This window comes from Silene latifolia, chromosome Y (genome assembly GCF_048544455.1).
Source record: "Silene latifolia isolate original U9 population chromosome Y, ASM4854445v1, whole genome shotgun sequence".
NCBI classification, from domain to species: Eukaryota; Viridiplantae; Streptophyta; class Magnoliopsida; order Caryophyllales; family Caryophyllaceae; genus Silene; species Silene latifolia.
Genome location: NC_133538.1, coordinates 279,912,227 through 279,927,281, shown reverse-complemented (window position 1 = coordinate 279,927,281; position 15,055 = coordinate 279,912,227). Strand labels below are relative to the sequence as shown.

The following is a 15,055-nucleotide window of genomic DNA, read 5'->3' as shown; positions in this document are numbered from 1 at the left end:
GGATGCTCTTACTGAGACCTTGAAGAGAGTGAATGAGGACAAGGATAAGACTAAGGAGAAGGAGGTTGATCATTCTAAAATCAGCCTCTATATTGCGAGGTTTAACCCGAAAGAGTACAAGGGAGTTGGGGAACCTAATCTGCTTGATAGTTGGCTGAGGGAGATGGAGAACATCTTAGACTTGGTTCCTTGTCCTGATGAGATGAGAGTGGAACAGGCTGCGTTCTATTTGAGAGAGGCAGCAGGCAAGTGGTGGGATTCAGTGAAGGTGAGTGCTAAGGAAATATATACCAACCAAGGTTTACCTGCTATACCTTGGGAGGAGTTTCGTAGGGCTGTGAGGAAGGAGTTTGTGCCGGAACATGTGAGGAGTAAGTTGAGAGAAGAGTTTGATGGTTTTAAGATGACTGCTGAGATGTCTGTGGCTGAGTACTACAGGCTATTCAATGAGAAGTCTAGGTATGCTGAGGACATGGGTTTGAGTGAGGAGAATTTGGCATTGAGGTTTGAGAGGGGGCTGACCACCAAGATTATGGATAAGTTACCCGTGGGGATCCTTACTGATGTTAAGGAAGCTTATGAGAGGGCTGGGAGAGCGGAGAGGTTGGTGGAGATGGCTCAGGAGAGGTCAGGTGGTGAGAAGAGGAAGTCCGAGAGCGAGGGTGGTGGCCAATCGAATCACAAGAAAGGAAACCACAATCAGTCTAAAGGATTTTCTTCTTAAGTCCGGGTTTAGTGCTTTGGGGCTTCCTTTGGGCGTGGCCGTGGGAGTGTGAGTAATAGTTGGGGAGTGAACTGCTATGGTTGTGGTGGTGTAGGCCACAAGAGACATGAGTGCACGAGTGCACCGGATCCTTTCGAGACCTCGCACGAGCTTCGCGAGCAACAGACCGGCTGGATCATGGCCAAACCGGGAAGTCGAGTTACAGTGGAGTGGAGGCAACCGCAACGGCGGTAATTCTTATCAGAAAACACCGACGAACAACAACAACAATCAAGGGTCGGGTGCTAAGCGACCGCATCGGCCAATACTTGTTCGGGGAGGCGGACGAAGACCAGACCGATGGCAAGTTATTCATGATGGAGAAGAAGGCAAAATGAGGAAGATGCGCACGTTATCACCGGTACATTCCTTGTTAATGGTATTCCTACCTTTGTTTTGTTCGATTCGGGGCTTCTCAGTCATTTGTGTCTTCGAGTCATGTTAAACAGTTGGGTTTGAGAGTATATGAATCTGTTAGTGAGCAAGTTTTCATACCTTCGGGTGAGTCTGTATCGTGTGGGAGATTGTTTAGAGATGTATCTTTGATAGTTGGGCAAGTTGATTTCCCTGTAGACTTGCTAGAGTTTCCTCTTAACGGTTTTGAGATGATAGTTGGGATGGATTGGTTAGGAAAGTATAAAGCTAAGATAGACTGTCATCAAAAGAAAGTGTCCTTAAGAGGTCCAAAGGGTGTTAGTGTGTCTTATCGTGGGTTTCTAGTCAAACCCAAAGTTAAGTTGATTGCAGCTGTTACCTTGAAGTCTTATCTGAGGAAGGGATATCCTTTGATCCTGTGCCATGTGAGAGATGACCGGATAGAGATTCCGACAGTTGATGAGATACCAGTGGTGGGAGAGTTTGCAGATGTTTTTCCAGAGGAGATTCCGGGGTTGCCACCGAAGAGGGAGATAGATTTCACCGTCGAGTTGAAGCCAGGGACGGGGCCGATCTCTAAGGCACCGTACCGTATGGGTCCTAAGGAGATGGAGGAGCTTAGAAAGCAGTTGGATGATCTGATAGAGAAGGGATACATTAGACCAAGTGTATCGCCGTGGGGAGCACCAGTTCTTTTCGTGAAGAAGAAAGATGGGAGTTTGAGGTTATGCATAGATTACAGGGAGCTGAACCGTGTGACGATAAAGAACAAGTACCCTTTGCCAAGGATAGATGACCTGTTTGATCAGTTGAGTGGTGCAACAGTCTTTTCTAAGATTGATTTGAGGTCGGGGTACCATCAGGTGAAGATTAGAGAGGTGGACATACCAAAGACAGCTTTCACGTCGAGGTATGGCCATTATGAGTATGTGGTGATGCCGTTTGGGTTGTCTAATGCGCCGGCAGTGTTTATGGATTTGATGAATAAAATCTTCAGACAGTTCTTGGACCAGTTTGTAGTGGTGTTTATCGATGATATCTTAGTCTACTCTAAGACTAAGGAGGAGCACGAGGAGCATTTGAGAATCGTGTTGCAGACTTTGAGGGATCATGAGTTGTATGCTAAGCTGTCCAAGTGTGAGTTCTGGTTAGAGAAAGTTGCTTTTCTGGGGCATGTGATCTCTAAAGATGGGGTAGCTGTGGACCCGGCGAAGATTGAGGCAGTGACAAAGTGGGAAGCACCAAAGAATGTTGCTGAGGTTAGGAGTTTCTTGGGTTTAGCTGGATACTACAGACGGTTCGTGAAAGATTTCTCCAAGATAGCTAGACCGATGACAGCGTTGATGAGGAAAGAGAACAGGTTTCGTTGGGATGAGAGTTGTGAGACGGCGTTCCAGACATTAAAGGAGCGTTTGACCACAGCTCCTGTCCTAGCATTGCTGAAGGGAGCGAGAATTTTGAGGTTTATACGAGATGCCTCGAAGAATGGGTCAGGGATGTGTGTTAATGCGAGAATGGTAAAGTGATTGCCTATGCTTCCGGCATTGAAGCCTTATGAGGAGAATTACCCTACTCATGATCTGGAGTTGGGTGCAGTGGTGTTTGCTCTCAAGATTTGGAGACATTACCTTTATGGAGCAATCTTTAAGGTATTTTCTTATCACAAGAGTCTTAAGTACATCTTCACGCAGAAGGAGTTGAACATGAGACAGAGGAGGTGGATGGAGTTGATTGGCGACTACGACATGGAAATCATCTACCATGAAGGGAAGGCCAATGTTGTTGCTGATGCTTTGAGTAGGAAGAGTGTACATTCCTTGTGTACAGCTCTATCTTTGATGAGGCTGAGGGATGAGGTAGCGAGCTTTGGGATACATATGATGCAGAAAGGAGATGCCATGGGTGATATGACAAGACATCCGGAGTTTTATGATGATATTCGGGATAAGCAGGCTTTGCATCCTAAGATAGTGGAGTGGAGAGTGGAGTAGAGAAAGGGACAAAGTGTCCCGCTTTTCTATTCATAGAGATGGTAGTTTGAGGTTTGATGGTAGGTGGTGTGTTCCTAATGATGAGGAGTTGAAAAAGACGATCATGACAGAGGCGCATTGCACACCATATTCTGTTCATCCAGGTGGAGACAAGCTATACAAGGATTTGAAGAAAACGTTTTGGTGGCCTGGGATGAAGAGAGAGACAGCTGAGTTTGTGTCCCGTTGTTTGACATGCGAGAGAGTTAAAGGGGAACAGAGACGACCACAAGGTAAGATTCAGTCTTTAGAGGTGCCTGAGTGGAAGTGGGAATCCATTTCCATGGATTTCATTGTGGGTTTGCCTAAGAGTCCACAAGGTAACAACATGATTTGGGTAATAGTGGATCGTCTGACCAAGTCAGCTCACTTTGTTCCAATGAAAGATACATGGACTAAGGCACAATTGGCTATGGCCTATCGAAAGAACGTGCTTAAGTTACATGGAGTCCCTAAGGACATAGTGTCTGACAGAGATGCGAGGTTTATATCGAGGTTTTGGAAAGAGTTGCAGGAATCGTTGGGAACAACTTTGAAGATGAGTACAAAGATTTCATCCCGCGACGATGGGCGACCGAGAGAACAATCAAGACTCTTGAGGATATGTTGCGAGCTTGTGTGATGGATTTTGGTGGTAGCTGGGAGCGAGGGTTGGACTTGATAGAGTTTTCTTACAACAACAAACTATCACACCAAAAGATTGGTATGGCACCGTTTGAGGCTTTGTATGGGAGGAGATGTAGGAGTCCAATCTGTTGGGACGACAAGATCGAGGCAAAGGTTTTAGGACCAGAGATGGTGCATGAGATGGTGGAACAGATTAAGATGATCGGGGAAAGGATGAGAGCAACTCGACAGTGCAAAAGAGTTATGCGAGATCTACACCACGGGATATAGAGTTTCAGGTTGGGGACAAGGTTCTTTTGAAAGTTTCTCCTATGCGCGGAGTTATGAGATTTGGGAAGAAAGGCAAGCTAAGTCAGAAGTTTATAGGGCCTTATGAGATCTTAGAGCGAGTTGGGGAAGTTGCTTATCGTCTGGCTTTACCAGCTGCGTTAGAGAGAGTGCATAATGTGTTTCATGTATCGCAGCTGCGGAAGTATGTGAGTGACCCGTCACATGTGTTAGAGGCAGAGAGCTTAGAGCTAGATGAGTCCTTATCATATCTTGAGGTGCCTAAACAGATTCTAGACCGAAAGGTTAGAAAGGCTAGGGGTGGTGAGATAGTTTTGCTCAAAATCCTTTGGTCTAACCACGAGACCGAGGAAGCTACATGGGAGCCAGAGGAAGCTATGAAAGAGCGTTACCCTTTCCTCTTTGATCAGGTATGTATGGTTACGGGGACGTAACCTTGTTTCTTTTAGGGGGGTAGGAGATGATCGCGAGCAGTTTTAAGAGTTTTATACACCTTTTATATGTAGTGTCGGTATGTTTGTCGGGATGATTTGGGTTAGTATCATGTTTTATGTTAAATTTTGTTTGGCTTTTGAGTCGGGAATGTTGTGGGAGTACCTTTGTTTAGTAGTGGTTTGAACTTCGGGGACGAAGTTCCTTTTAAGGAGGGAAGACTGTAATACTCCGTATTTATAAGTCTTGGGGTACTCTATCGAGTAGGCCTTACTCTGTCGAGTAAGGGTAAGTTGCGAAATAGAATAGTTTCTGACCTGTTGGGTACTCGATCGAGTAGCTGGGGTACTCGATCGAGTAAGGGGGTACTCGATCGAGTACCTTGGGTACTCGATCGAGTGTCCGGTTTTACGGGGAGTTTTCTTGGGTTTTGTTAATTATGCGATTAAGGTATTTAAGTATCGTCGTCATTGTTTTAAATCACTTTTACAAAACCTAAAACCCTGTTTAAGAGAGAAAGCAACAAGTTCATCTTCCTAATCGCATTCTTAGCAATTCCGAGTTCGACGGTCGCTTCTTGTCGTTATTCGTATCGTTGAGTTCCTTGCGTCGAGGGTAAGATCTATGTACCCTTTTTACCGTTTTTCCCTTGTTTTGGTTAAACCCTAATTTAGAGATTGGGGGTTTTTGTGTGTAGTATGTGATGTGTAGCCTCTATGTGTTATATGATAGCAGGAGGGTTCGTAGAAGAGGCTTTTTGATACAAAATTGTTGATACCGTCTGATCATTGTGCTTTCCGGGTAGGATTTCCTACTCAGTATTAGTCCCATAATGGGATATTGGTGATGTGTTGTATTTGGTTATTTGATATAATGATTGTACTGTGTTTGTGGTTGTGATTGCTGTTGATGGTTCTCGAGATGCGTTCTCGGCTGAGTGGGGTCACTTGCGGGAGTGACTTCACGCCCTAGTTTCGCCCTTCGTGGAACCCGCCACGGAAGGGGATGTGCACATTAATGGACGGGGTTATCGCTCACTATGTGGAGCGGGGATTTGGTGGGTACGATTGCGCGTCCCCCATCGGCGGGGGTGGTCCGGTGGACGATCGGGATTGAGATGATGGGAGTTGGTTGGTTGTGTGTGTGTGTGTGTGTGTGTGATTAAGTCATCATTTATCATATTATTGTTATACATATTGATTGTGTGATTAGTATCGACCCCTGTTGTTTTGTAAAACCTGCGGTGATCCATTCGGGGATGGTGAGCAGATATTGAGTAGGTATTGAGATGAGTACTGGGATAGCTGGGATGCCACGACATGATGATAGGAGTCTTCCGCTGTAAGCCTTTAGTTTATTTACATTTCATTAGACAGTCAGTTTGAAATAATGTATCGTGCTTTTGGTTTGGTTTGAGGATTGTATTTATTCACTAAATATTTATAATAAACATTGTTTCTTTATTGTTGTTTGATTATCATTGCCTCAGATAACCGAGATGGTAATGTCTTCATACCTGAGTGGTCCTGGTAAGGCACTTGGAGTATGGGGGTGTTACAAACATTCTCAAGGCGGAATTCAATATTCGTTCGAGTCTCCACCCTTGTAACTTTCAATGAGCTTAAAAAATCCAAGGTGAGGGATGAGTAGATCAATTCTTACATATTAAACAAAGTAAGCAGTCCCATGGACTCGAAGAAATTCTTGGTTTGTTCAAAGACACCCAATTTGGTCATGGTCTCTTAGCATATAAACTTAGTGGGTAGGATAGATTTCTTAGCAAGGGATACAAATTTCTTCCTATGAGCATCGGATGTGAAAATTACCTCCGGATAATCATGTAGTTGCTCAACAACCAGAGTAGAAGAAGTAGTTTCTACCTTAGGAATAGGAATTTCTTGAATTTCCATTCTTGATTGTTGAACCACCAAAGCCTTTGAAGCTTGAAGTGCTTGTTGCCTTTTGGAAAGGTTTGGTTTTATAGGTGACTTGCTTCCACCTTTGGTCCTAGCCATTGTTCTTCTCCTTGTATGTAGTTACACCCAAAGATTTGCTTGAATTCCTCAAGTTTCAATAAGACCTAAATCGATTTAGGAAATTCGAATTTTGCTTTTGTACCCTAGAAAATCGATTCAAACTTTGAGGATTTTAGTGTTTTAATTGCTTGTTGTTGACAAAGGAGTGATTTGTTCGAGTTTTGAGGGAGTTTGGAATTTATTTGGGTGAATTTGGTTGAGAAAATTGATTTTGATGAATGGAGGGATTGAGGGCTTTGAGGGTTTTGGAGATGTGTTTGTGTTTGAATGAGTAAAATGAAATGGGAAAGGGGGGGTTTTAATCCCTTTATATTTGAATTTCAGCAGGGGAGACGAGCGTCTTGTGGTCGGGACGCTCGGATTCTCTGCCAGCTGTTTCAAAAAAAAAAACTTGTGCTGAGACAAGCGTCTTTTGCAGGAGACTAGCGTCTTTCTGAAGGGAGACGAGCGGATTCTTTTGAGGACGCTCGGATTCTTAGTCAGGGAGAAATCCCATATTTTAAAAGAAGCAAGACGAGCGGATCCTTACTGAGACTAGCGTCTTGGTGGAGACGAGCGGATTCTTTTAGGAGACGCTCAGATCTTCAGTCAGAGAAACATTTTCCTTTCCAGCTCTCTCAGGACGAGCGTTTTCTTACAGGACGCTCGGATTTTTTTATCCAGGACAAGCAGATTGTTGTCGCGCCGCTCGGATTGTCCCTGTACCTCACGGATTCAGTTCCACCCGTGGGTATTTGTATAACCCGAGTCATTTACTCTTCATTTCTTTGGTCTTCATTGTGGGGGCACTACGAAGGCTTGGATAGCCTAGGCAATTGTTATCCCCATACTATGTTAAAACACTACACATCAATAAACATATAAGTCCCTCCCTCACTTTCTCTCAAAATGAAAATCTTGATCAAAGCAAAAAAATACAAATCCAAAATTGAAAAAAAATGCAATACAATAAGTAAAATGCAAGTTAAGGGGTTAGAATATTTACAAATGGTGGTTTAGGGAGGACTCCACCAAACTCTCATCCATGTATGAGATGTCAAGGGGGCATAGCCAAGGTGTTTTTGATGTTGCTCAACACCTTGAAGAAGTAATCAAAGGCTTGTTCATTGTCGTTATAAAAATATTCAATAGACTTTTGCACATTGTATTCTTCGTTGTGGTGACTTGAGTGGAAATGGTTACCAAGCCTTGGTCTTGGGTCATAGCATTACCAATATAAGGGTTGACTAAACCTTCAAACTCATCATCCCATAGACCGCATACTTCATCTACTTGTTCCCCAATAGTATCATGAGTTTATGAGAACAACTCCTCTTTCTTCTTATCATTATGGCCAATGAGACCTTCTTCTTCTCTTGTCATGAGTGGTGGTGAGCTATTCAAGCTCTCATTCTTGTTAAAACATTCTTGCTCTTTGGATGGAGCATCTTGGAAATTACCCATTTTCTTTTCCCATATGGGTGGTGATTATTTACCCATAGCTTGTTCCTTGCATTGAGATGCCAACTTCTTCCTATCACTTTCTCGGCTATAATGATCAACCATAAAACATGGCTCATGTAGTCGGGGAGCTCTCATTGTCTTGTCAAGATTAAAAGTGATTATTTCATCTCCCACTTCAAGTGTGAGTTCGCCATGTTTTACGTCAATCACCGCTCCCGCGGTGTGTTAGAAAGGTCTTCCTAAAATGATAGGAATGTTGGAGTCTTCCTCAATGTCAACAACAACAAAGTCCACCAGGATGAAGAACCTGCCAATTCTTACCGGCACATCCTCCCATACCCCTAAAGGTGTCTTCGTTGATCGATCCGCCATTTGAAGTGTGATATTAGTGCACTTGAGCTCTCTCATTCCTAGCCTCTTGCACACCGATTATGGCATGACACTCACACTTGCCCCAAGGTCACATAAAGCTATGTTGATTGTGGTGTCACCAATAGTGCATGGAATAGTGAAACTTCCCGGATCCTTTAGTTTTGGAGGTGAACTTCCTTGTAGGATGGCCCTACTCACCTTAGTGAAAGCAATAGTCTCAAGCTTCCGGATGGATTTCTTCTTTGTAAGAATATCTTTCATGTATTTCGCATAGGCCGGAACGTGATTGATTAATTCCGTAAATGGAATTGAGACTTCCAAGTTCTTCACAATCTCCATAAACTTCCCAAGTTATTCATCAAACTTAGGCTTAGCTTGACGACTTGGAAATGGAAGTCGAATCACAATAGGCTATTTCTCCTTAGCCTTCTCTCCGTCCTTTTTTGAAACTTCTTGAATGGTGGGTTCTTCTTCCCTAGAGACTTCCACAACTCTTTCCTTATCACTAGCATTCACAACATCTTCATCAACGGGCCTCTTCAGCCCTTCATACATTGTACCACTCCTCAAATGGAGGACACTCACCGACTCATGTCTTGGAGGATTACCTTGAGGTGGTAATTGCTCCTTTTGTCTTTGTGAACTAGAATATGCTAATTGAGACATTTGGGTCTCAAACATCTTTGTGTGAGCTAGTATGTTATTGATGGTGACGTCTTTTGCTTGACTATCCTTTTGCATTTGAGTGAAAAATTCTTGTTGGTTTTTTTGCATTTGGAGGACCGCTTTTTTAACATCAAAACCTTGGTCATTTGTTTGATTGTATGGAGGTTGATTTTGATAACTTTGGTTTTAATTGTAAAAGGGTCTTTGAGCTTGGTTTCTCATTGGAGGTGGGGTGTATGTTTGTTGAGTGTTTTGAACATTTTGACTTTTGTATGAAAGATTGGGATGGAATTTGGTGTTTCATTGTAATAGTTGGAATAAGGGGTGCCACTTTTGTATGCTTGGAAAGCATTCACTTGTTCCCCTACATTCACTTTGGTCATGTCCCAATGTTCTACAACTCTCACATACTCCACTTGGAATTGATGATGATGCTACCATAGCATTAACATGTTGCTTGGGTGATTTGGAGGCCTCTTTAAGTTTAGCCATGGCCTTCTCAACAAATTAATGATGTCAATATAAGCACTAAGTTGAGCACCCAATTGAGTAATGGAGTCCACCTCATGCTTTCCTCCTCTAGTAGCCTTCCGAGGTCTACTATATTGTGAGTTACAGACCGCCATTTCTTCAATCTTGTTCCATGTTTGATTGTCATCAACTTCGGTAAAAATACTTTTTGATCCCATATTGAGAATGGTTCGGGAGTCTTCATATAGACCATTCCAAAATTTTTGTACAAGGAACCACTCACTAAGTCCATGGTGTGGAGAAGATCGACAAGTGTCCTTGAATCTCTCCCATGCTCCATACAAAGATTCCTGGTCCCTTTGTTTGAACCCGGTGATTTGGGCTCTCAACATGTTAGTCTTTTCTGGAGGATATAATTTCTTGTAGAAAGCAAGTGCCAATTTCTTCCAAGAGTCAATACCAAGAGTAGCCTTATCTAGGCTCTTCAACCATTGTTTCGCGGAACAAATCAAAGAAAAAGGAAATAAGACCCATCGAAGTTGGTCTTGAGTAACTCTGGTTTGAGAAATCGCATCACGTCACAAAAAGTCTCCATATGAGAATGAGGGTCTTCACTAGGCATCCCCCCAAATTGACTTTTCTCAACTATTTGTATGAATGCGGATTTGGCAATGAAATTACCGGTTAAATGTTGTGGTTTAGGAGTACCATTTGGTAGGTTCTCCTCGGTTGGTACGGAATGTGATGAAAATTTAGGCATTGTGGGTTGATTTTGTGGTTGGTTTTGTGTTGGGATATCCTCTCCTTCTCTTGCAAAGGGGTTGGTAAACTCAATATTATTTGGTTGAATGTCCACAATCTCACCAATAACTCTCAAAGTATTTCTAGCAAGTCTTATATTGTTGGTCAAAGTTCTTTCAGTTTCAAGATCAATGGGTAACAAGTTACCTTGTGATCTCCTAGTCATGCAAAATATCAAACAACTCAGAAACAATTAGAACAAACCTTGAGGAGTTTAACTTCCCCAAGGTAAAGAAAGACACAACTAAAAACAATTAAAATCAAATCAAGTTAACACCGTCCCCGGCAACGGCGCCATTTTTGGTGTTGTTGTAAAACTCGTCGTCAAAAGTTACTCAACCAAAACAATATTTATAACTAATTTCAAAAAAAAAAAAAACAATATTTATAACTTCACAAACTACTCTTAGTAAAGAGGCAAGTAAAGGTCGGAACCCAAGGGACGGGTATTGATGTAGCATTTTCAATTACAAATGGTTGTGTCTTAGGGTGTCGCAATTTTGGTTAAGATAGGAGATCAACTAAACTAATCAACAATATCAAAGTAAAGCAATAAAGACAAGCAAGATGATTAAAATGAGATGTAAACAATTGACTAAAAGCACTAGGGTATCATGGGTTCATAGGGGATTCATGGGATTTGATCATACAAACATATTCTCTACTAGATGCAAGCACTTATTGTTGTGATGGGATCGAGTTAGTGTATATCTTACAATCGCTAAGAAGGTTTGGGTCCCGGAGCCGAATCGATTAGAATGTACAACACCTACAAGTCGACTTAACCCTCCCTATCCAACTATATGCATGGTCTAATGAGACTCGAGTTGGTTTATGTCTTACAAGTCTCATTGAAAAGATAAGTGATGGGTAAAAAATAAAAGGATTTATAGGCTCGTATTTCATCAAACATAACATGTACATAAGTTGGAATCACAACAGGTAAGCAAATTAATTATGAAAATATATTAGATTAAGCATGAATCAATCCCCATGTTGGTTTCCCCTAATTCCCCATTAACCCTAGCTAAGGAAACTACTCACTCATTATTAAGTTTAACATGCTAACAAGGTTGTCAATCATACTAGCAAGGCAAAAAATGATTAACAAATGAAAATGATTTAACAATAATTAAAAGGATTAAGGGAGAATTATACCTATGAAGATGATTCCAAATAATAAAGCAAAGAATAATAGAAGTACTTGATGATTGATGGAAGGTTGTCAATCCTCCAAATAAACCCAAATAATATTCTAATTACCCAAAATAAATGATGAACAATAGAGAAATTAAGGAAAGATTAAGGGATGAGATATGTATTAAGACTAGATTAAGAGTTGATTACAAGATTAATATGAGATTACTAATTGATTACAACTTGATTAAGTGAGTATTAAGATTGCTTTAGACTTGATAATCATCTAGGTAGTACAAAGGGGTATTTATACTAAAGATTAGGTACAAAGATTAGGCTTACCAAGGGCTTAAATGACTATTAAGACCCTTAAGAAAAGTTGAGGAAGTGCTCCTCTCCAAGGAGATGCGCATCTCTATTTTGCTAGTCCCGCATGGATATGCTCGTCCCGAGCGTCTAGGAAGCTGGCACGGTTGTTCCTGTAAGAAGATCCGAGCGGATCACTGAGGGAGACGCTCGGATTGTGAGGCTTCAAGACGAGTGTCTTGCTGTCGGGACGCTCGAATTGTTGGGCAGGGAGACGCTCGGATTGGCAGCAATCCGCTCGGATCCTGGGTCAGAGGCTTTTCTTCTCTTATTTCCTCAACAATCCGTGGGGATCTTGTTGAGGATGCAAGGATCCTTTCATCATTTCCCAATCTACTTTATTATCTACATAGGCCTTCTAGTATCGTCTTCTCTTTGATGCTTGGTCATTGAATGTGATTAATTTAGCTCCATTTTGCCATGAAAATGCAAGGTTTGCACTCCTCTCCTACCAAGGAAACAAAACCTCAAAGAATATGCAAAATGGGAAACTAAAGATAGTAAATGACCCAATTATACACTATAAAGCATAGGAACGAGGCTAATTCGGGGACTAAATGTGCTCAAATATGAGTCATATCAAGTGCGACTCGAGTCCCCTACCAGACAACATACCTCACCACATTAGTCCCTCCATAGCCCAAGTACTAATGTGCACATTCCCTTGAAGTGGGAAGCTCCAAGGGAGACTTGAGCAGAAGACAGTTTCCCAACCGCTTTCCGTCTCCAAAACCATCACCAACATCCTCCAACAATCTCCAATGTCAACAATTCACCAACAACAAGAACAATTAACCAAACAAGCATGCCATTAAGCTCATACAACAATCAATTCGTGTTCATAACTTCATTAATTCATTTTCTCTTCTTTTAATTTCTTATTAACATGTTATAGTGCAAGATAATTAATACTAGAGTCATTAACGATACTTATTCTTCCCAAAGTCATTATGAGACCACAATATGTATCAAACCCTAATTATCCAACACATGTTATAATGCAACTACTATGAGATAAATGTAATTAATGGTATTAAATGCACAATTAAACACTCATAACACCATAGCTAAGTAGGGAAACCCTACCTTGAGCTTATCTTCACAATCCCACAAGCTAATCCCTAAAAATGCTCCTCAATGAAGCTTCCTACACATATTAGTTATTATAATTAACACTACAATCTATTATAACAACATACTAACTTAACCCCTTGAATTTTTACAACATAATTAAGTAAAGATTAATCTATTAACTAAATATAGTTACTAATACAAAATAGAGAAGAAGAGGAAGTGTAGATCTACTTACAACAAAGAAGAAAGGCTAAGGAGGCAAGAATCTCCTTAAGAGAAATTAGGGTTCTTGAGAGGATTTGATGGTGGAGAGTTTAGAGAGAAGTTGAGCAGATGTAGAGAGTGATGAATAGTGTTTTGAGAGGGGTTTTGGTGTAGGAAATCTGAAAAGATAGGGTTATGAAAGCGACATTTCACCAAATATTTCCCGTGTAGGACTCACTCGACCGGCATCGAGTGGAGGCTCCACTCGGTCGAGTGGATGGTTAGTCAGTCGAGTGACCGACTTTTCAGACTTTCCAGCCTACTGTATTAGATCACTCGGTCTCCCACTCGGCTAAGTGGAACTGCACTCGGCCGAGTGGGTTCTATGTTCGGTCTAGTTATACTTAAATGAATCCGAGGTATTACAATCTACCCCCCTTAAAATAACATCGTCCCCGAAGTTCACTCCCGACACTAAGTATAGAATATACACCCCCCCCCCCCCCCAAGGTGTACTATGGCGAGTCGGGATAAATATAAGATTAGTGTTGACCTAAATGTGACGTTAGGTGGTGGGTAACTACATATACGAAAAAAGAAAAATTATTTAAGGTACTTGTGTAGTACGCCCTACCCCTATAGAACCATGGTTATGACTCCGTAACCGACTCATACCTGCTCGAAAAGGTGAGGTTATCGCTCTTTCATGTTCTCCTCGGCCTCCCAAGTGGCCTTCTCCACAAGATGATTGGACCACAACACTTTCACCAAGATTATCTCACCATGTCTTGTCTTCCTAACCTTTCGGTCTAGGATTTCCATGGGTGATTCCACATATGTTAGGGCATCATCAAGTTCAATCATCTCCGCTTCGAGCACATGAGAGGGATCACTTATGTACTTGCGTAATTGAGACACATGGAATACATTGCGAACTCGGTCTAAGGCCGGTGGAAGTGCTAAGCGATAAGCCACTTGACTCTATCCAAGATTTCATAGGGGCCAATGAACTTTTGGCTCAACTTGCCCCTTTTTCCAAATGTCATGACTCCTCTCATGGGTGAAACCTTGAGTAGTACCTTGTCTTCTACCACAAATTCTATGTCACTCCTCCTTAAGTCGGCGTAGCTCTTTTGCCTATCTTGTGCGGCTCTCATCTTCTCACGGATTACACGGACTTGATCAACCATGTCTTGGATCATTTGGGGCCCTAAAATCACGGCTTCGGTACTATCATCCCAACATATTGGACTTCGGCATTTCCTCCCATATAGAGCCTCAAATGGGGCCATACCAATACTAGCATGATAACTATTATTGTAGGAGAATTCGATCAAGTGTAACCTTTCTTCCCATGAACCTCCAATTTCTAGAACACATGCCCACAACATGGCTTCCAACGTTTGAATTGTCCTTTCTGTTTGTCCATCCGTTGCGGAATGGAAGGTCGTGCTCATTTTTAATTGAGTACCCAAGGAGCTTTGAAGCTCTTGCCAAAACCTTGAGATGAACCGCGAATCTCGATCCGAAACAATGTCTTTTGGGAATCCATGAAGCTTGACCACATAATTGCAATATACATTAGTTAGTTCTACCTTGCTCCAAGTATCCTTCATTAGAATGAAGTGAACTGACTTGGTTAGTCTATCCACGATAACCCAAATCATATTGTTCCCTTTTTGGGTCCTCGGTAAGCCCACTATAAAGTCCATGGAGATTGACACCCATTTCCATTCCGGCACATCCAAAGTTTGCACCTTCCCTTGCGGTCTCTTGTGCTCCCTTTTTACTCTTTGGCAAGTCAAACAATTTGCCACAAATTCCGCCACCTCCCTCTTCATATTCGGCCACCAAAAGGTCATTTTGAGGTCTTTCTATAGGTTGTCACCACCCGGATGCACCGAGTATGGGGTATTATGAGCTTCATTCATTATCTTCTTCTTAAGCTCTTCATCACATGGCACGCACCA

At 42.0% G+C, this 15,055-nt stretch overlaps 1 protein-coding gene across 1 annotated transcript; it reads right to left on the bottom strand.

Annotated features, from left to right (window-relative positions):
• Positions 1-13,778: 13,778 nt before the first annotated feature.
• On the bottom strand, positions 13,779-14,275 carry LOC141630783 (uncharacterized). The gene is made up of 2 exons (XM_074443538.1): positions 14,165-14,275; positions 13,779-14,066 (listed from the first exon to the last, which is right to left on the bottom strand). The coding sequence occupies exons 1-2, from the start codon at positions 14,273-14,275 to the stop codon at positions 13,779-13,781; spliced, it is 399 nt and encodes a 132-aa protein (XP_074299639.1).
• Between the last annotated feature and the right edge of the window lie 780 nt (positions 14,276-15,055).

Bases quoted from the DNA above. Each gene is read 5' to 3' on its own strand.
- LOC141630783 (XM_074443538.1), bottom strand. From the start codon at position 14,275: ATGGTTGATCAAGTCCGTGTAATCCGTGAGAAGATGAGAGCCGCACAA. The intron at 14,067-14,164 runs GTACTACTCAAG...AATCTTGGATAG, and splicing joins AATTTGTGGTAGAAGACAAG to AGTCAAGTGGCTTATCGCTT.